The sequence below is a fragment of the Scylla paramamosain genome, chromosome 4 (genome assembly GCF_035594125.1).
Source record: "Scylla paramamosain isolate STU-SP2022 chromosome 4, ASM3559412v1, whole genome shotgun sequence".
Classification (NCBI taxonomy): domain Eukaryota; kingdom Metazoa; phylum Arthropoda; class Malacostraca; order Decapoda; family Portunidae; genus Scylla; species Scylla paramamosain.
The window spans coordinates 28,682,027-28,704,486 of NC_087154.1; the positions used below are offsets into that span (position 1 = coordinate 28,682,027).

Sequence of the window (22,460 nt, forward strand, 5' to 3'; positions counted from 1 at the left end):
CACACACACACACACACACACACACACACACACACACACACAGGGATGGCTTGAGTAGATGGGTTATTATGTATGTTAAGTAGTAAAGGTTGTATATTTGATGTTCCCACGAATAACTAAGTAATATCACGTTTAATTAGTTGCAAAGAAGGTAAAGGTGATGCTGATCTGGCGAGAGATGAAAGCAAGTGGCGTGGGCGATGCTTCTGGGGTTGGGAGGCGGTTTGGTGATGCAGAGGTGTGGGTCAGGTTGGGGTAGGGATGAGGGAGGGAGGGAGGGAGGGAGGGATGCAGTAATCTAAACAAAGGAAATCTTCTGTCATTAATTGTGGGCCGTGAAATCTGTGGCATATTACCAGGACTAGCATAAACCACACACACACACACACACACACACACACACACACACACACACACACACACACACACACACACACACACACACACACACACACACACACACACACACACAAATGATAGCCACTCACTCAAGCAGCAGGAGGAGGAAGAGGAGGAGGTCAAGAGGGGGAGGTAAGGTAAGGCGAGGTGACCAATCCTCAACACTGCATACCCTGCCCGCCTCCCTTAAATTCCGGTTACTGAGGATTGGGTGAGAAGTTTTAATTGCGGCATTCTGGGTAATCCCTCGCCTCTGCTGCCACACATTTCCCTTCTAATACGGAATTCCCAGCCACAGTAATGGTTAAGTTCCGGTAATTTAGATTTTTCTCCCCTTTGCTCTATTTTGAAATGCCTGTTGGTTGGGAGTTGGCCTTCAGCTTAGCCATGCGGAGGAGGAGGAGGACGTGCTGTGTAATAATTGGCATTACTGGTGGGTGGCTCGACGCAGCATCCACGCAGGGACCGAAGAGTGGCGACCTTTACTGAAACTCTAAAATAAAGTGGAGGTTTATTCCTAAAATAAAGTGGAGGAGTATGGAATAACTGTATAGTAGTGCCAAAGTTATGGAGCATGTACCCATTCCCGTATTGTTAGATGCCATATTGAATAGCAGAGGAGATTGTTTGAACGTGAGAAGAGATCAAATTGCTCGACGTAATCGACGATCTGAAAGGAATTAGAAATGAATAGCACTACATGAGTTTTGACCAATCTATTCATTCTTATTCTACGAATATTATTTAATATTCAAACTATCCTCTTTATTATTTCATACGGGTATCTAAAAAAAATAAAATAAAAATGAAAACTTTGTGATAATCCATGTCCTAATCAACATATTTCTACTTGATTTTTGCGTTTCAATTACAATCACACAATTTAATCTCTTCTCAGTTTCAAACTCTCACCGTTACCATTTAATACAAAGTTTTCATTTTTATTTTATTTTTTTTAGATACCCGTATGAAATAATAAAGAGGATAGTTTGAAGATGAAAGGACACCAGATTGTCCGAACTACATTGTTACTGCAGTGTTGATACTGAATTGATACTGAAAAAGTACACTATCCATCATCAGTGCATTTTTTTTTCATTCTGGCGTTTGCACGTGATTATCATAATGGACAGAAAAGAGAACACTGTATAGATGTGTATGTAGAGAGTGAATCATGTGAAGCAGATTTTAACCTAAGATGGAATGAAAATATATCGAAGAGATCACGATCCACATCCCCTATTGTCAGATGATACACTAAACAAAAAATAGGACAACGAAAAGATGATAAAATATATGAAATTGTACCAACCAAATTGAGACATAAAATTAATTGAAAATAAATTGAATAGTACCCTAGCCGTCAACAACTCACCCATTCTTATTTTGTCAGGGTATTTTGGAGAGAAAGGGTCCAGCGTAAAGGTGAGAAGGTGGTGAAGGGAATGGCGTGAGAGGCAAGTGTGTCAGTGGGTGGCCCATTGTTTACCTGTGTCCCTTTAAAGAGGCCCGCCAGGTAGTGGCGAGGCGGGGACGTGTCGTAAAAATTAGCAGGAAGGAAAAAAAGTGAGTGTAGAAAAATGTAAATTTAGATTAAACTTGACATTTTTGGAATAATATCAGAGAGAGAGAGAGAGAGAGAGAGAGAGAGAGAGAGAGAGAGAGAGAGAGAGGGGGGATGATTAAGTATATCATAAATACGTGATTGACTTTGGATTCATGGTTTTATTATAAACATTAATTTATCATCAATTACATTATTAATTGATTGTTGATATCCAGATTTGCTGAAGTTAATCACATAGACGCTAATGCATTCTTCCCTTTATTATTTATTCACTAGAATTATATATTTCTTTTAGATTTATATCCTTTATCCCCATATCAGTCATCTCTTTGTGAACCAAAACCCCCAGGCTTAAAAGCAGATCATATCGACTCCACAATGTACTGTATTTAAAAGGCACAGTCCGAAATGGTAAACGTAGTACATTGATCAAGAACAAATCCTGCCCCAGACCGGGAAGGAGATGCGACTCAATCCTCCGGGACGCGGCGAGGACCCCACCTCGATAACTCTGGGCGGCAAGGAACAGGGAAGAGAAACATGCCGTTTATACAGCTCCTGCGCGTGATTTATTGAAACGAGCCAGAAGTTGGAGGGCATTATGCAGTCTCCTCTCAGTCGTGGAGGAAATTTCCCGTGAGAGACCGCCCCGAGATAAGTAATACGAGACACTATAAGGGAGCGAGATATGAGCTTTCTGGGAGGAGGCAAAATGTGGCGGCAGGCGAGTAACACAAGCGCGAGTTTTGGTGGGGATAGTGATGGCGACCGCAGAACAACAGTCCTTTCCTCTGATGTGATGCGCCTCTCCCTTCTCTGTCGCCCTCTGACGGGGAAGAAGACAAAGAGGACGAGGGAATGTTGTTTTAGGGGATGAATCAATAGAGAGGGGCGAGGATGGCACAGGCAGGAGTTTGTGGCCTCTTGTATTGTGTAAAGGAACGGATGCTGTGGAACTGAAGATCACATATTCGATCATAGCTAAGTGTACACCTTCGTTAGGTCTTATTCACTCACGTGAGGTGGCTGAAGTGACCTCCACCTTACCCAGAGCACTAATCATTCACCCAGCAATTCTTTCGTTTCAAGAGGAATAAGATAGTTAGTTGGCCTGCTAACGCTAGCAACGAGTTGAATTTCATATGACATTTTAGGGGAGAAAACTAGTGTTTGCTCTGTGGGCTGAAGGGACTGCCCCGGATGTAAAATTTACGCAGCGATATAGGATGCAAGGGGGAGAGAAAAAAAAAAAGCTGTGGGAGGAGGACACTGGAATTAATATATATATATATATATATATATATATATATATATATATATATATATATATATATATATATATATATATATATATATATATATATATATATATATATATATATATATATATATATATATTTTTTTTTTTTTTTAGTAACAGTTCATCTGGATACGGGACTTAGGCAGACTAAAAGTATAATATGATACTGAATGAAGAAAAATAACTGGAAATTAAACTCGATATCTCTGTTTCTTCATGCAAATAATTTTTATTAACGTTTACTCAGCCTGGATATTTTTTTTTTATGTAGGAAGGACACTGGCCTTTTGCTTTAACTACATGGAATCAAACAGATCATTGCAGGCAACGCGGGAGCATATTTGCCAACAACATGCTTAATTGGGCTGCAAATCATTCCTGCAAATTACAACAAAAACACTCCTGAGTCTCCTTGACGGATTACCGTGTCGCGACGCGAAGGGTTGTTGTGCACCGCGGGACGAGAGGCGCTTTAGGAGCTTGAAATATGAAAGGCGAGGGACGCTTGGGTTCTGTGAGGGTTGCCGCGGCTAAACTGGGATCACGGGGGCTGACTGGTGGCTGTGAGGGTTGTTTAGGTGGATTAGACCTGAATCCCATGGACTGACCGAGGCTGTGAGGCGTGAGAGGGCGATCCCATTGGTCCTCACCTGTGTTTACTGTTGATTCCACGTGACGCTCTTTGCCTGTCTCTTGCCCTCTTCATCTGTCAGCCGCTTTGATGTAAATGTTGCTTTTGTGAGTTTGTGTGATATTATCAGTATTTGCTGCGTGTGTTAGTGAGTCTGTGCCTTAATTGGTGATTATTTTATGTTTGTTTTCCTTTTTTCAGGTGAGTCACGAGTGAAAATTGGAGGGACAAGAACAAGAAGAGTCTCTGAATGTATGTACAAAGGTAATTTGGTAAGTCTCTCTCTCTCTCTCTCTCTCTCTCTCTCTCTCTCTCTCTCTCTCTCTCTCTCTCTCTCTCTCTCTCTCTCTCTCTCAACTAAGTTTTTATCAAATAATAATCGGAAAATGCAGGCCATTTTCTTTAAAACGCTTTTATGTTATTTTTCCTCCGCCAGTTCAAAAGAAGCAAATCCTTTTAACCGATCTTTTGCCTAAATAATTTTGCTTTCTACAAGAGAATGAGAAAATAGATGAAATTAAGAACATTCACAAAGTCCGGCGTCATATTCGATGCTTTTAGTGCAAGTCGAGGTTGATAGATCCACCCGTAACCAGGCAAGGGATGAAAGAGAATAGGTGAATATTTGGTAGGGATGAAAAAAAAAAAAGGGAAATTCATAACTCCCTCCTCTTTCTCTCTCTTTCTCCATGTCCTGGAACGCTTTAAAACAACCAATTAATTATGTTGAAGATTTTTTTTTTTCTTATCGATCCAGCGCGACGTTAATCAGAGGTATCGTAATTAATAGACGTCTCATGCTACCGGATCGTAAAACACCTTCATCCCCCCTCCACCTCTCATCCTCCTCCTGCTCACCACGCTCCCACTGTTCCCTCTCCCCCTCCCTCGCCTTCCATACTCCGCCCTGGCCTTTCCCCTCGCTGCCTTCCTCCCACCCACACTTTCCTCTCGTCACCTTCCTCACATTCTTGTCTTTCCCCATCGCTTTCCTCACACCTTAGTCTTCCCTTGTCATCATTCTCTCATCTCTTTCTTCCTCCAGTCGTCTTTTGTCTTTGTCTTCTCCCGTTTCTTTCCTCACACTTTAGTCTTCCCCCCTTGGCTTTCTCTCATTTCTTTCTTCCTCAAGTCCTTTTCCTCGTGTCTCTTTCTTCCCTTATCGCTTGCTTCACACTCTTGCCTTCACGACCACCTGCCTACCTACCGCACACCCATGTCATCCCTATCATCCCTGTCATCCCTGCCATCCCATGTCATCCCGTGTCTCCCTTCCCCGCACCTGAACCTTTTCCTCCCTGTCTTCCTCTCACCCTTGTCTCTCTCTGTCCCGCCGTCTATCTTCACTCTAATTCCCCTCTGGCGGCTCCGAAAGGGTGACTAATTTCAGACAGGCGTTACTGAAGCCGCCCAATCCCCTCCCGATGTGCAGGCAGCGGCGGGCGTAATTCAATCATGCGTGCTACGTAAGCCAATCAATAGAAGCTTCTCATTGCCATGTAAAACTTAATTACGCGCACTATTTAATCGAGACACGAGCAGCAGTAAGGCATATGAGCACCAGAAGACAGACAGACAGGCAGGCAGATTGACGTGTGCGTGGGAGAGGTTGTAAGAGAGAGAGAGTGAGAGAGAGAGGAGGGGGAGAGGGGGAGACATGGCTGGATGATATGAAAGAACTGACGGACAAAGGGACAAGTATAGTCACACTAATTGGTGGAAGAAAGTGGAATAGTACGGAATAATATCCCAAGCAGTCGTGAATTGAGACCAAAGTATAAAAAAAAAAAAGGACACAAAAGAAAGTAACGAGGGAACACGTCCAAGAAAGTGGAAGTAAAAAAAAAAGCCGTAACTAAAAAATCCGATGAAAGAAAGTTCCAAAGAAAATGAGAGGGAGAAGAGAGACACAGAGTGGCGAACAATAATGAAAGGAAGGCAAAGAAAAAAATAGGATGTAAGAAAAGAGAAATGAGAAAACAGGTATGAGAAAAACTTGACTAACTGCAGATGGTATAAAGTTTTCCGAGAGAGAGAGAGAGAGAGAGAGAGAGAGAGAGAGAGAGAGAGAGAGAGAGAGAGAGAGAGCGGAAGAATGAGAGAGAAAAATGACAGGAGAGGAAGGGGAGGGGAATGAGGAGGGACTAATGAGGACAGCAGCAGCGAGGAACAGTATATCAGTAGGAGGAGAAGGAGGAGGAAGAGAAAGAGGAGGAGGAGGAGGAGGAAGAAGGATTGATGTACGGAGTTCCACCCTGTAATTTCCGGTTGGCGACGCTTGTAATGTAGAATTTATGGCAAACATGAGGCAAGGAGGAAGAGGGCATAACGGACTGAAACTCCTTCCATCTTCCCTCGTCTCCCCTCTTTTCCTCCTTCCCTTCTCCCCTCTTTTCCTCCTTCCCTTCTCCCCTCTTTTTCCTCCATTCCTTCTCCCCTCATTGCTTGCTCCCCTCCTCTTTTAGTTGACTCCATTCTCCATTCCTCCTCATTCCCTTCCTCCCCTCTACTCTTCCCCTCGCATTTCCCCTCCCTTCCTCCTCTCGTCTCCCTTCCCCGTGTAATTCTCTCCTTCTCGTCTTCAAATCCTCTAAAATCTGAGTGTTCATTTGAAAGTCAACCACTCGACCTGATATTGCAGAGAGAGAGAGAGAGAGAGAGAGAGAGAGAGAGAGAGAGAGAGAGAGAGAGAGAGAGAGAGAGAGACTAGTAAGCATTGTGTACGTGGTTATTCTTAGGCCATATTCTGAAAAGCTGCTTTCCCGAACCTTCACTACATTCAAAAGCCACTAGTTGGAAGTTACACAAGTTTAAAGGGTGTTTTCGTGGTTTTGGTAGCAGATTAACAAGATTTCTACATTAATAACGGGGGAAACACTCTTGAGAACCCATCCAGTCATCTCGGTGGCCTTTGAAAATAGTCGCAGTGAGAGAGCAAACCGTTTCTGAATAAAGGCCTTAGGTGCGTGGACATGCGTGCGCACCCTCAACACACCCTGTCTCAGGGCAGGAAACACAGCGCTAATGTGGCTCGCCTGTCGCCTGAAGCATCTGGGCAGGTAATTTCTCAGAACTTAACCGCATCTTTGTAACCCGTTCCTTTCATTCCTCCCTCTCCCTCTCTCTCTCGTCCATCGCAGGTCTTATCAGGACTCTTACCTAGCCACTCCCAATGAAGATAGCAGGGGTGTTGGGTGACTAATAGCACTTACCAAGGATTCAGGCAGCTCGATGAAGACTGTAAGGCTAGTATTCAGAAAAAAACTTTGCTCTTTTCTCTCTCTTTCATCACGACTATTTTCAAAGGGTACGGATATGATTAGCCAGGTCCTCGAGTGTTTCTCCTGTTAGTAATGTAAAAATCTTGTTAATCTGTCACTAGAACCATAAAAAATAACATCCCAACTTAAGTATAGTAGAGGCTTTTGAAAGTAATGGAGGTCCGAACAGACGGGCAGAAGGGTTTCAGAATATGATCCTCAGACATACCAGAAGGAAATCATGAGTCGCCCGTCGTGTTGTTATAAGAAAGCCGTGCACGTAATTAAGTCGTAAATCCGTGTTTAAAGTGTCCAGAGCGCAATGAGTGTCGTTCTTGATGCTCCCTGTTCTTCGCCCTCCCCTCCGGCAATGGTTTACGGCGGGACAGTCTCGCCGGGCCCTCGTAACCCTGTAATCACGAGCACCAAGGCGCCTGAACAAAGGTGTTGAGAGTGACAGCACGTGTAAAAACGGGTTCGGATTTCCGTACTCATGAATTTTCTCCAGATGTCGAAAGTGTAATGCCAGTGTGTGCTTGTATTTACGGTGGTGGTGATTGTGTGTGATGGTGGTGGTGGTGGTGGTGGTGCAGGGAAAGAAGGAAGGAGGGAGGAAAAGGAGAATGAAATGGAAATGGAGGAGGAGGAGGAAAAGGGGGAATGCATGGGGATAAATACTGCAAGAGGAGGAGGAGGAGGACTATCTGAGAGGACTTGCTAAATGAAACAATCACACTGTAATTAACGGAGGCAGAACCTTTGGTGATAGTAAAATTTATTTGTTTCTTTCCATTGTTACGTTTGTCGTTTGTCTGATTTTATTGTTAATCTGAAGTGATCCTCTAATCTCAAAGATCAACGTAAATAAAGTAAAAGATTAACTTGGAAAATATTTGTCGGAGCATAGATAATGTTCAAAAGAGTTAATTAAAAATGAATGAACACAAAGTTTTCCAAGAATTTTTTTCCGTCAAAATTCAACTAAACCAACGTATAAAAAAAAATATCTGATGCAAATTAACTCTTCCATTTTAGAAATAAAAGATAAAATAGATTAATAGGAAAAAGTCACTCACCAATACATACATACTTAAATACTGACAGCGATAGACAGCAAGACAGACAGACAGACAGACAGATAGACAGACAGACAACATTGCGATGGAGAATGAGATTGGATCGAGGTGCTAACAGAATAGTTGATGGCGTGAACGGAGAGCGACCTTTCCCTGTACCCTTTTTAACGTTTTTTTTTTGTAATGAAAAGCTGACTTCCAGGGAGAGGCGGCAGGGAGTGGAGCCCGTGTAGCGTGAGAGTGAGCGTCCTGATGAAAAGTGCTACAGGTGACATGGCTTGCACGCTTATTGTAGATTTCTCCTCACCGTGAGTCTTCCAACATTGTATGAGAGAGAGAGAGAGAGAGAGAGAGAGAGAGAGAGAGAGAGAGAGAGAGAGAGAGAGGTGTTTGTGTATGCATGTTAAGCAGGTAGAGAAAATATACTTAAAAAAAAAAAAAATGGCTGATTTGTGCGCGCGTGTGTGTGTGTGTGTGTGTGTGTGTGTGTGTGTGTGTGTGTGTGTGTTCAAGTAATAAAAAGAAAAAATATACATACTCGTAAATGCACGCTAAAAAAATAAATAAATAAAAAAAAATTAAAAAAGGCTGATTCACACCATTTTCAGTGTTAAAAGGTGATGCTTTCGTGATATCGACCTGGCGATAAACTGAAAAGTGTGAAATTCTGCCCCTGGAAACCAATCATGTGAATTCCGTGCATGCATTTCATTGATGTATTTACTCAGTTTTCAGAAGAGTGGCGCTCAAATATAACGCTGCATGTTGGTAGGGTGGCTTCGTTGCAGTGTTGCTTCTATTTTTGCATCAGGAACAGGAGGTTTGAAGGGGAGGGTGGTGGTTCAGTGTTGGTGGGGGTTTCCTTGTTCTCGATGCAGTTCCTGGTTACCGCGCGAGTCTTGAACGCAGGTTAAGGAACAGTTTCTCTAACCTCACAGTCTTCCTTTTCACTAATATGTTTTCCTCTGAGTTTGTTCCTCCCTATCCTCACAACATCCTCGCTTCCTTCACATTTAAGCTACACAGTCCGCTCATCCATCTCTCCGTTCGCCTGTTTAGAGAAATCTTTATTAAATTATTGATTGATTGATTGATTGATTGATTGACAATATTTTATTGTATTATTTTTAAAATTTATATTTATCTGTATTCATTAACTCATTCATATGAATATTTTTATTTGTTTATTTTATCTTTTCACTCATTTATTCATTAATTCATTTACCCATATGCATATCCATAAGCATTCATCTGTGTATTTTCCGCACCTACAAGATCATATGGTGCTGTACTTTATATAACATCTGTCGAGATAAATAGAATTATGGTTACGTGAACGAGAAACGTGATAAGGTAAAGCGTGTATGTGTGTGTGTGTGTGTGTGTGTGTGTGTGTGTGTGTGTGTGTGTGTGTGTGTGTGTGTGTGTGTGTGTGTGTGTGTGTGTGTGTGTGTGTGTAATCCTTCACAGGCGCAAAAATTGGAAACGTGAATGAGCATCGTTGCCAGGCGCCATTTGTCAAGTAATACGCCGACTTTCAGGATCTTTGTACCCTCTCTCTCTCTCTCTCTCTCTCTCTCTCTCTCTCTCTCTCTCTCTCTCTCTCTCTCTCTCTCTCTCTCTCTCTCTCTCTCTCTCTCTCTCTCTCTCTCTCTCTCTCTCTCTCTCTCTCTCTCTCTCTCTCTCTCTCTCTCTCTCTCTCTCTCTCTCTCTCTCTCCCTCTCGTGTTACACTCCTCTGACATTGACCTTATTAATCTCTTACTCATTCTGTCGCTGATCCGTCTCGGCGTTTCCGGGATCTTACTCTCCTGGTGCCGCTGTGTTAGTTTTTAATAAAGGTTAGCTCGGTATTGCCTAAGTATTTAATGATAAAAAGCAAACACCTCCCTCAAATAAAAAAAAAAAAGACACACAAATAAAATACTCAGTAATTAAAAGTTTAGAAAGTGAATCAGATCGGAAATCAAATATTAAAACTGATGCTGGCTGAAAATGAAACTATGAAAAAAAAAACAGAAGTGACTGAATTCGTGGTAATAAATATTCGGGTTTTACGTTCAAAGTTGAAGCAGTAGTACGTGGGAGGGAGGGAGAGAGTGGGAGAGAAAGTCGAAGGGAGTGCGTGGCCGGCGGTGGGAAGAAAGGAGTAAGGGGAGGAGGCTATGGGCTGCGGTGAGAGGGAGTGAGGGAAAGGGTGTGTGGGGCCGTGAGAAGGAGAGAGGGAGTGAAGTTGGGGAGCTGTGGGCGGCGGTGGGAAGGAAGAAGGAGGGAGGAAGGTTGTGGGCGGGTGTTATAGGGAGGAAGGAAGGGAGGGAGGCTGTGGGCGACGGTGAGAAGTGGGGGAGAAAGGCTGTGGGCGGCGGTGGGAAGGAAGGAGGGAGGCTGTGGGCGGGGGGGCGCTGGCTGCACTAGCGACCCCTTTCATCAGTTCTGCTTTCGTGTTTTTTTGCAACAGCCAGTGATTATATTGTGCTTTTTCCGCCTGCAATAAAGCAAATGAAGTAAAGGTCTGTCTGAACAGGCGAAGCTAATTACGTACAGAGATGAAAAGATATCTCGCCGTTTTGAAAATGAAGAAAGTTAAACCTTTTTTATTTCTTTTGACATCTCTTTTCTTGTCCTTACGAAGGTGTGGGCGAAAGAAAATCAGGTATCAGAGGAGGAAAGGAGGGAAGGAGAGAAGGGAGGGATGATAGAGAAGGAGGAAAGGGTGGAAGGAGAATACAAGAAAATACATGAGGAGAACAGATACCGGGAGAAAAAACAGGAGGGACGTGGGCAGAGGAGGGAAAGTTGAAGAGAGAAAAGGAGGGAGGAAAGATAGGAGAGAAAGAAAGAACGGGGCACGGAAGTCTGTGTTCAGTGTTCCCTTACAGCCCCCGAGGTGATAAGTGTAATAACAGTGGCGGCGTTCTGTGATGACGAAGGGATTATAGAATGTAATTAGTAGGTGTAATGAGCGAGGTGAATAGGGACGTTCTATTACCGCAGGTCGAAAAGACAACATCGGGAGAGCGGCTGCCAAAGGGAATCGCAGGTTAGTTGGGAGAGAGGGAGAGGAGGGGGGATGGTAGGATGACGGGGAGCGGAGAGGGTGTGTGTGCAAGAGGGAATAGATTTGATACCAATTGGCCTCCCTTGATATCTAATTACATTTCCAGAATTAGTGTTGGATCAAGAATTGTTCAGAGGGAAAAATTACGTTTAATTCTCGGTGATGTTCAGCATGTGGTTTCAAAGGGAGGCATATCATACAGGGGACTACGTGACACCGCCCCGAAATGCCGCCTGAACACGAGTGCCGGCCTAGATTCATGTGTTTTTACCGCGCGGTCGTTGTGGCTTTTTTTTTTTTTCTTCTTTTTTTTCTCAGTTCACCTTTCCATTGCGAACATCTGACGTCATTGCTCACTCCTGCAATATCCGAGGAGGAGCATTACTGGTGATTTTTTTTTGTGGATATACATTTTTCGATGACAGAGTATACGTGTATTTTTCAGGCTCTGATTTGTCGGTATAAACAGTAGAGAGTTTTGTAAATGAGAAGATTTATCGCTGGCAATCGTGTTATTCATACTTTGCTCGATGTTCTTTTACAGGATTCTTAAAGGTATTGAAGATTTAGGGATTTATTTTAGGTTAGGTGTTTTTCAGGAAGAGAGAGAGAGAGGGAGAGAAAGAGAGAGAGAGAGAGAGAGAGAGAGAGAGAGAGAGAGAGAGAGAGAGAGAGATAAGATAATTTTTCAGGGAGGGACTGGAGAGAGGATGAGATAACATATTTTCTAAACCTGATAAGTGTTGAAATTAATAAGAAATCAGAGAGAGAGAGAGAGAGAGAGAGGAGAGAGAGAGAGAGGAGAGAGAGAGAGAGAGAGAGAGAGAGAGAGAGAGAGAGAGAGAGAGAATCCCATACACCATCCACTCCTTCACCTGAGCACCGCCGCGCGAGGATCAAGGGAGCAGTGATGACGGTCGTTTCCGCTTCCTTCCGCCTGTGTGTTGCTTGTTAAGTATCGACCGACTACTTACCTACATCCGGAAACGCAACACGTGACGCCGCAGCTGTTTGCACACCTGGCCAAAGGTGACTGCAGCCTCCCGCACGCACACACCTGTTCCCACGCCACCCCTGTCAGCGCCTCCCCACACGTGCGGTCCACCTGATTGTTGCAAAGGTGGGGTGGAACGGGGCAGTGTGTGCTTGCCATGGCGTCACTTTGTGGGGATTATCTGCTCTAACAGTGGGGAGTACTGTGTTTACTCTCTCTCTCTCTCTCTCTCTCTCTCTCTCTCTCTCTTACATCTGTCGTGCATTTTCTTTCCTATTTTCATGTCTTTTCCTTGCATTTCTCATTTTTTTTTTCTCGCATTTTCTTCCTTTACGCTTTTCTTGTATTTTGTCCTTCCCCTCTTCGTCTCTCTCTCTCTCTCTCTCTCTCTCTCTCTCTCTCTCTCTCTCTCTCTCTCTCTCTCTCTCTCTCTCTCTCTCTCTCTCTTCTCTCTCTCTCCTCGCTCGCTCTCAGCAGGTGTGTGAGATATTCCGGCCTTCATTTCATCTCGCCAGTGAATGTTACCCTTCCATTCACTCCGGACGCCATGGAGGTGTGCTGAGGGGCCCTTGAGAATCATGGGGACTCTTTCATCCTGCCCTGAGCGTGGCTAATTGAAGGTGTGGGATGTATAAAGCTGGTGATACTTTGTGAATGTGTGTGTGTATGTATGTATGTGTGTGTGTGTGTGTGTGTGTGTGTGTGTGTGTGTGTGTGTATGGGTGGGTGGGTGGATGTGTGGGTGGATGTGTCTACAAGTACAAACATAAATTCTCTCTCTCTCTCTCTCTCTCTCTCTCTCTCTCTCTCTCTCCTCTCTCTCTCTCTCTCTCTCTCGTTTTATGGTTATCTTTCCTGTTCTTGACTTTGTTGGGAAGTTGTTTGTCTGTGGCCTTTAGAGACGTCTCAGTTTATCTCTGTTTTTGTTTGGTTGCCTGTCCTTGTCATTCTCTCTCTCTCTCTCTCTCTCTCTCTCTCTCTCTCTCTCTCTCTCTCTCTCTCTCTCTCTCTCTCTCTCTCTGTTGATGTTAGGTTTTGTTTTTTTTTTTTTCTTTTTTTACGTCTTTTATTTGTGTGTGTGTGTGTGTGTGTGTGTGTGTGTGTGTGTGTGTGTGTGTGTGTGTGTGTGTGTGTGTGTGTGTGTGTGTGTGTGTGTGTGTGTGTGTGTGTGTATGTGTGTGTATTATTTATTTAGGTCCAGTACGTAAATTAATTTCATATTGTCTGTCCACATATATTTATAAATTAATCTGTTTTCTCTTTTAATTATCTTTATCCTCTAGTTAATCAACCTTGTGTGTGTGTGTGTGTGTGTGTGTGTGTGTGTGTGTGTGTGTGTGTGTGTGTGTGTGTGTGTGTGTGTGTCTCATCCTGATAACTCGGGTGCCTCAACAACTGCCGACTCCCGCCGCGAACGCAGATATTGGAAGGTACAGATCAGGAACCCCCGCGGCGTAACCCGGTGAGGGAGGAGATAAGGACTTGCTCCAGGCCTTCGCAAGACGCATGTACGCCCTTACACTCCTGCTGGGGCGCTTGTGATTTATTGCGAGTTTCTGCAGTGCTATTATGGGAATTGATTGAGGGAAACACGGTACACGTTGGATGAATATGGTGAGGATGATGATGATGATAATGGTGATGATGATGGGACGTAATGCTATGGATAAAGAACCGTGTTTTGTAGATTATTGGGTGATGTATTGTGTATCATGATATTTCAGCTTAATCCCGTTCGTTTTTCTCTATTATACGCACTATAATGTCCATTTGTCCTGTTATATCCGTGAGAGCAGCGAGTGTCGTGTGGCGGGTAAGGAATCATGCAGGAAGAAATCAAAATCGGTCGTCTGAGGAATGAGCAAGAAGGGAAGAGGAGAGGGAAACGGGAGGAGGAGGTGGTGCTGCACGCGTCGATCCCGTTCGTGTGAGAGAGAGAGAGAGAGAGAGAGAGAGAGAGAGAGAGAGAGAGAGAGAGAGAGAGAGAGAGAGAGATTACTGGTACGGTATGCTTAAGACAAGGCTTTCCGCCAACTTAGCCCCGTTTTGAAGCTGACGTGGCATTGGAGTTTTAGTTTGTCACATGTGATTTTGTTGCCTTATAACTGTTTTTGAAAGCAGCATCTTAATTTGGTGACGGTTGCGGAGCTTATGTTCTCCCTTAATCATTATCTGACTGCTAAAACTTTTCCTAAAGCGTAGTAAAAGGGTTTCTTTCGAGTTTAAAGTACATTTAAATACACACACACACACACACACACACACACACACACAGACACACACACACACCACACACACACACACACACCACACACACACACACACACACACACACACACACACACACACACACACACACACACACACACAAAAGCAAAAAGAGTGATAGAGTAGTTTAAGTATTTCAGTGCCTATAGTTTTATTTTCTATCTCTTAAATTGTCTATGGTTACCGAAATGAGATCAGTTTCCATAGCAGCTAAAAAGTTAAATGCCAAGGACTTAGGCAGGAAACTATACAGTGCGTCCATCCTCTACACTGCCTTGCCTCCCTCCTCTCTGAATTCGCCGCCTCGCTTTCCCAGACAGCCTCCCTTTTCCACACCGTTCCATCCATCTCTTTTGCCACAAGAAACTCGCTGAGGCAGTTCTGGCTTCCTTTATTGCCCATCACTCTTCGCAAACGTATGGCCGCGCTGATTTTTGTGCTCGCTCCTCTATTCTCACACTTCACTTCGATCGACATAATCGCTCAGACATAAATTTTGAGGTCAAACTCACCCTGCGGGAAACTTCCTTCGATATCTTCCCTTGACGTCTTGATGTTATAGAGACGTGTCAGTCTCCAGAATTCTATTTTGGTTATAACTAATTTGTGCATCTTTTGTCACGCAGCGATGGATAGAAAGGCTCTCAGGAACCACTTTATTTTTGTTCGGATTTTATATCGAACTTCAGTCTGAATTCTGAAGACGAAAGTGAAACTGATGACATATAAAAATGACGGGGAATAAAAAGCAGAATTACACTTCTCTTCTCCTTCCTGCTGCTTTTGAGGCATTTACCAATAATCAATGATAATTTATATCCAGGGCTTTCGAACTGGAGATGCAAACACGAGGCTCCTTGCTTGGTGATATTATTCCCTTGTGCCTCCGCTTACTGGGCTGTTACTGAAGAAATGAGAATCAGAAGGTCAACGAAATACCTGATTCTTCACATGGTTCGCCTTCATGCACCTTCTTGCCTCATATGAACATATCTCGCCTCTACTTGGGTCTTAAGGATCTTTCCCTCGTAACTTCAACATCAACAAATGCGAGGTTAGTGAAGAAACACGAGAAAGAGCAACAACTCGTTGACACTGCATCTTCGTACACCTTATGAACATACCTTCCCTCCACTTGAGTTTTCCATGTAGCGTCTTCGCGTAGCAACACCCACCTATGTCGCTCTCATGTAGGCACACTCAAGCTGCTCATCCGTCTCCTGAAGAGCCTAGAACACAATTGGAATGCCAAATTACCCCTCACCGCCGCCAATAAATGCAGAGTGCATTATTAAAGTCAACGAACAGAAAGAGAAAGAGAAATGTGAAGAGTACCCATCGCGAACTCACATTTAAGAAGGTAAGAGATTCTGAAGACCCGGGAAGAGACAGCTAGATGAGAAATATGAGGGTGTTTGTCGCACAGTTTTGTTGTTTTAATATCTTCCCGCTGCCAGACTCGAGCTCTTCCCTTGTTGTGTGCCTGTGGGGCTGAGTTATGCTGACCCAGATGCTCAAGATGGAGCCAGCATTACATCAGCATTACTTCAGCGGCCGTGCGTTATGAGCCTGGGTGCGCTGCGAGCCAAGGCACCAGCAGGACCACTTGTCTCTTTAACGCGGTGTGCTCCATTTCTTTAACTCACCCATTGAACTTTACTGTGTCTGGATCACTCTAATCTATTCACACTTCATGTCATTCAATACAATCAGTGTTGTAGGTTGTGCACGTTCGGAATAAATGTTTCAAGAAATCTTCACAGTGTAAGTGTCGTGCGCCGTGCAATCAGAATACCTCATTTTGCAATTCGAGGTCTGATGATTTTGAGAGTGTTATTGCGCTGTGATAAGCGAAAAATACTTTGTATCCACGGTGTATAAAGAATACGAATTGGACATAGTAGTAAAAATTAAACTGTTACGAACTTGTTTGTTAGATTGCGTGGCCCATAAAATAAACGAGGGAGGTAATGGGCGGGGGTGACGGGCCATGAGCCGCGCACTCACGCCGCGCCTCACATCCACTTCCGACCAGCCAATATTTGTATTAATTTACCTTGGCTCAGCTTAACTTCATTACAAGTGCCGTGTAGAGTTGGCTAAGCCGGAGCAGGACAAGGGGACAAGGGCAGTGTTGAGGAAGCGCTGGAGGATGGCTTGGGCAGGGGCAAGTGGCAATGTCTCAGACGTGCAGGGTGCAGGGGCAGGGGCGAGAGATGCAATGATAAGGCAGGGTATGGACAGAACGGAACAAGGGGAAGGAAGTAGTAGAACAAGGTACGGATGAGACAGAACTGGACAAGGACTGGACTGAGGGAAGGTGTGCGACTGATGGACAATCATGGCATAAATAATAAGGGCTTGCAGGGACAGGATGCGATTGCTGGGGGAGCACTGCAGTGGTAGGGCAGGGCACGGTGAGGGCAGGGAATGAGCAGTACAGTATCCATATTGCTCTCCCCTGTGTTCCAGCAGCCATCGGGGAGGAAGGCTTTTATGCACTCGGTAGCGTAAGCTCTACTAATACTGCGGTAATGGAGCAAGACCTCATCAGCGTAACTAATGCTTGTGTAACCCTTTAAAACAATGAAAGTAATGCACCGTCCGTGTAACTCCCGAGCCAAAAAAGTTAAACGGATTAAAAGCTTGCTCCTCCTTTATCTGTAAATAAAATAAAAATAAAAAAAAGGGAAGTGAAGCGGACATTTTACCATTCATATGCATAACATTTACATGAATTCACTCTGCATGCACGAGAAATATACATGACCTACATAAGAGTGATATGTAAAAGCCAAGACTAAGGCAAAAAAAAAAAAAAAAATGTAAGCGGAGTTTTAATATTCATAAACGTACTACCTACACTAATTCACTATGTATGCACGAGGGGTATACATGAGCTACATAGGAGTAATACACAAAGGGCAAGACTGAGTAAGGCGGCGTGTCAACAAGGGTGGGCTGGAAGGGAAGGGCTCAGGGCCACAATCCTGTTCCAACACACTAAAGCGATGATTGATTACACCGCCACTGGGGAGGAGTGCTTATCATCTCCGTATTGATTATGCTGCTCTCAATGACGCCTCCTCCCGTTCTCTTCCTTCTCCTTCTCCTCCTCCTCCTCCTCCTCCTGGCATTGTTAGGCACGACGCAATGCTGTGGTGCCCTATAACTGGTTTGTATTCGTGCTGTACATGTGCTCCTTATACCTGTTCGTTCTTTAGGTACTGCAAGCTAACCTGTCATTCGTGTTCGCTTGATTTGTTACGTGGGATGCTAGAAAGAATAGATGCTACGAAGAATGTTAGAAAAAAAAGGTTGTCGCGTTATTTCATACGTGTTTTGTTACGCAAAGGTTTTCGTTCGTGTTTTGTGTGAGTGACAGTATTAAAAGTTCGTTTGATATGCTGTGTTTCATGTTAATAAAAGGTGTTGCAAGTGTTTCTTACCTATCAATTACATACGTACAAGTTTCCGTTTGCGTTCGTTAGATATAGCAAATGAAAGTAGCGAAAAACAAGGTAAAAATTGTCAGGTTAATTTCGCCGAGAGGGCAAATGCATGTTCATTACTTAATGCAATGTATAAAATAAATAAATAAATAAATAAAAATACTGCAAAACAAACTGACAAACAGGAGATGCAGGTTTATCTATTTTTGCTCCCCAACCACTTCTCGTTTTTTTTTTTTATTCAGGTAAAAATTTTCCCCTGCGTCGATTTCAGCTTTAACGAATTCCACCCAAAACTTACCTGCCTACCTGTCTTTTTAACTCGAGTTTCTCACCTTTAGCTCACTTTTCGCTACTATCATTCCGCTCGTAGTTTACAATACGTATGTTGCGCCGTTTAGCGATGCTCCATTTGGGATTATTACGTATCGGAGCAACCATTACTGTAGGATTTGATGGTAGCTTCCCCTCACCTGGGTGCTGCTCACCTGTGTGCGAAAAAAAAAAAATGTGTTGTAAAAAATGCGAACAGACAGACAAAAATACATACAGTGATAAATGGATAGCAAGATTGTTTGACTGATTGATTAACTAATTGACTGGTGAGTGAATGGATGAATAAATACAGAGATAGATAGATTGATGGATAAATAGACAGATCGACATATACTTAAATGAGATAAATATTCATATATAGATAGATAAACAGATAGATAACCAGAGATAGATAACCAGGTAGGAAGAGAGAGAGAGAGAGAGAGAGAGAGAGAGAGAGAGAGAGAGAGAGAGAGAGAGAGAGAGAGAGAGAGAGAGAGAGAGAGAGAGACCCCTTGAGGCCACAACTGCAATAAACGTCTACCGAGCAGGCATCACCCTTGTCATCTCGGCAGCATTGCGCGTGAAGCTGACGGAACAACAAAATAAAGTCGAAAGAAAGAGAAAAATTGTAACAGTAAAATCTGTTCTTTCATGTATTCTTTGTGTGTGTGTGTGTGTGTGTGTGTGTGTGTGTGTGTGTGTTATGTAAGTAGGAAGTAAGAGGTGGTGCGCGTATAAATAGACATCGTGTTACCATGTTATTTTCTTTTTCTTTTTTTTTTTTCATATGATGTTTAGACGTAAAGGAAACAGTTTACTTCGTCTCTTTAGAACTCACTGTAAGGCATGAATTATTCTTAATTTAGAGTACAGTGTATCTCTTGGATATAGTAAAATTTGCTCAACTCGGGAAGTTGTTTAGTCCTTCTGCAGTGAAAGAAAAATGGTGCTTCGGTGTATTGCTTTTTTTTTTCTCGTATTTTCCTTTTTCATATTACTAACCACTATCAATGGATGCACGAATGTCTTATGTAACAGAGAACGTTAAAAATTAATCACTGAAACTTATTGCACATGGGGTTTCTTGCTTTCACCGACCAAATAATAATTCTTATCCATTATTTTGTACTCCTGGGCATCTTCTGGATCACGTGCACCTCTGAAATCATGTACGATTGCACGCCTGACCTGCCACCAGCAATGCACACCAGCCAGACTTTCAAGCCTCCACGATTATGTTATATTCTTCATGCATTACTAAATGCTCCTGGATGCCTCCTAAGTCACGGGCACCTCTTTCTCCTACGGTTTGTCCTGCCTGACCCTCCGCCAGCAGTGCCACCTCATGTCGCACACCAGTTAGACAGTTAACCATCCACAGATAAAGTTATATTCCTCATTCATTACTTTATGCTCCTGGATGGCTCTCAGGTCACGAGCGTCCCTTAAATCCCTTCTGATTGTTTCCCTCCTGACCCGCCGCTCCTAGTACCCGCCCCGCCAACCTGCCCTCGAGCTGCCGCTACCAACCCGCCGTGAGGAAATGTCAACATGAAAAACGATTGAGTTGTTTAGCAAAGTTTTCTTTAGTACACGAAGAAAGTGGAGCGTTGAAGAGAGCGGGGTGATGGAGCACGGTACGCCAGAAGGAGAATGAAGAGGAGAAAATATAAAGACGTGATACCAGTGTGAAAGAAGGAGCAAAAAAAAAAGAGAGAGAGAGAGAGAGAGAGAGAGAGAGAGAGAGAGAGAGAGAGAGAGAGAGAGAGGAGAGAGAGAGAGAGAGAGAGAGAGAGAGAGAGAGAGAGAGAGAGGAGAAGAAAAGAGTCGGAAGAGGAGAGAAGGGAAAATGAGAGAGTGGGAGAGGAAAAGGAAATAGATATATGAGATGAAGAGGAAGGAGGACGATAAGGTCAAAGAGTGGAAAGGATGAGGAGGAGGAGGAGGAGAAGCAGGAGGAGGAATAATAATATAGAGCAGGAATGAGCCACCATCATAAGCTGGGAAATGAGATCATACTGGAGAAGAAACGAGATAAAAGCAAGAAAGACTCGAGGAAAAATAAATACCATATGGAAAATAAATTAACGTAGTCGCTTTTTCACTTTTATTAACTATTTTTAGCTGTGTTGACTGTTACCATATGGACCACCGTTACCACTCCTCCTGCCCACGTCAAGTATCATAAGTAAAGCAGCAGATAGATTCAGTGAAGAAATTGTACTGGGGATATCTATAATCTTATTCAGCAGTATTGGTTCTATGGCCAAGCATTTTCTTTCCTGGTAGTTTTTTTTTTTTTTTTCTATTCTTTATTCGCCTTAAATTCATGAAAATATCCATCTTAGAAATGCTCCGTAGGAAAACTTTTTTTTTTTTATGTACAAGTTTATATAATCTTTCTACCGCTGCTTATATATTTCCTGAAGTAAAGAAAATCAGACACGTACGCATAATTCAGACTTTGCGTGTTTTCTACAAGACATAAGAGCTCAGATCCCACTCCCGATTCCCTTACTTGCAATAGATGGAGGAGGTGATACGCGTGTAAACTGCAGTGTTGTGGTGGCACTAAACACACATTAAGAGACAAGGCGACGAGCAGCACATAGCGGGTTAATGGTGTGATTAATGTACTCATCATGATAAAAGCTGCAACCGTCACCTTCTTCAACCCTTTGCACGATAATCCCCTTCTCTGTCGCCTCGATCCCTAGCCATTACCCATCCCCAGGCGTCATTATCAATTACCTCACCCTTCTCATTATCTCTCCCTCTCCTCCAATCCCCACTTCTTTGTTGTCTCTTCTTCCTTTCGCTCACTCCCGCCTCTGCTCCCCTTGTCTCGTTTCTTCAGTGCGTTTCTCTCTCTCTCTCTCTCTCTCTCTCTCTCTCTCTCTCTCTCTCTCTCTCTCTCTCTCTCTCTCTCTCTCTCTCTCTGGGAATTAAGGTTAGTACTACTGCCGATTAGATTATGACTACTAGTACCTGAAGGCTCTCCCGTGTGTGTGTGTGTGTGTGTGTGTGTGTGTGTGTGTGTGTGTGTGTGTGTGCACGCGCGCGTACGCCCCAACGAGCAAGCAAACGAGCGGAAATTTCAGCCATAACAGGTTATTTCCTTCTTTCTTTCCGCCTCTCTCTCTCTCTCTCTCTCTCTCTCTCTCTCTCTCTCTCTCTCTCTCTCTCTCTCTCTCTCTCTCTCTCTCTTTCTCAGGACGTCGTAGATTTATGTCCTTCTCAACTGATGTCCATTTTGTGCGTAGACTCGAAGTTTCAAGTCGGCAACATAGACCAGAATTGCTGTGTGTTGTTTTGTGTGTCTTCCGATTGTATCACAGTGCGTGTAGCGGCGAGGCGGCGGCGGCCCAGCGGGAGGGAAGGACCCACGTCGCCCTACCAAACATTCGCTCTTCCGGTCCTGAAAGTGAGCCAGATGTCTGGATCATTGCATTTATTTATCTGTTTTATTTATTTATTTATTCAGCGTGAACGGTATTTTTTTTTCTTATGTATTAAAAACCTGCCATTCAGTCTTTTTATATTTGGAATATGGTAAATTAGGTAGTTTAGTAACGTTACGCTATATAATTTTGTCTAACCTAATGTATCCCACCCTCAAAAATACCACCAAAACTGATCTTGACATAATCTAACCTAATCTAGTCTAACATTACCCACCCCAAAACTAACTGAAGCGGCAGATCTTCATGTGATCCATATCTGCGACTCAATTACCACGTCACCCTCATTTCCATTAAGCAATATAATCATAGCCTAGATATCCTCACGCCCTTCATCACCGTTATCCGTCCCGCTCCTGGCCTCTCCGCACCGCCCCTTCCTCGCCACAATAAGGAGTTACCACCACGTCCAGTCCCGCCTTCACTTCCTGGCTGGCCACGCCACACACCACCTCCACCACGAGAGGTCACAAGTGGGCCACTCCGACTACACTCCTTACGAATTCCGCAGCTGTTCTAGTGTGATATTTAAAGCCCCTGTTTTGTTTGTGTTGTAATGTCGCAATACATTTGCGAGGATTTGTGCTGTGCGATGCTCATTGGCGATAAGAGTAATGTTAAGATTTTAGCACGTTTATTGTTGAAGGTTACTAGCATGCGTATTGGTAATGGTAACT

General features: G+C 43.6%; 1 protein-coding gene across 1 annotated transcript in view; it reads left to right on the forward strand.

Annotated features, from left to right (window-relative positions):
* Positions 1–4,061: 4,061 nt before the first annotated feature.
* The window catches only part of LOC135099945 (uncharacterized), a 34,711-nt gene continuing 16,312 nt past the window's right edge, over positions 4,062–22,460 (forward strand). The window contains exon 1 of the mRNA XM_064002678.1: positions 4,062–4,149. Within this exon, the coding sequence (XP_063858748.1) occupies positions 4,077–4,149 (73 nt within the window). The 5' untranslated portion in view covers positions 4,062–4,076. The remainder of the gene's footprint in view (positions 4,150–22,460) is intronic.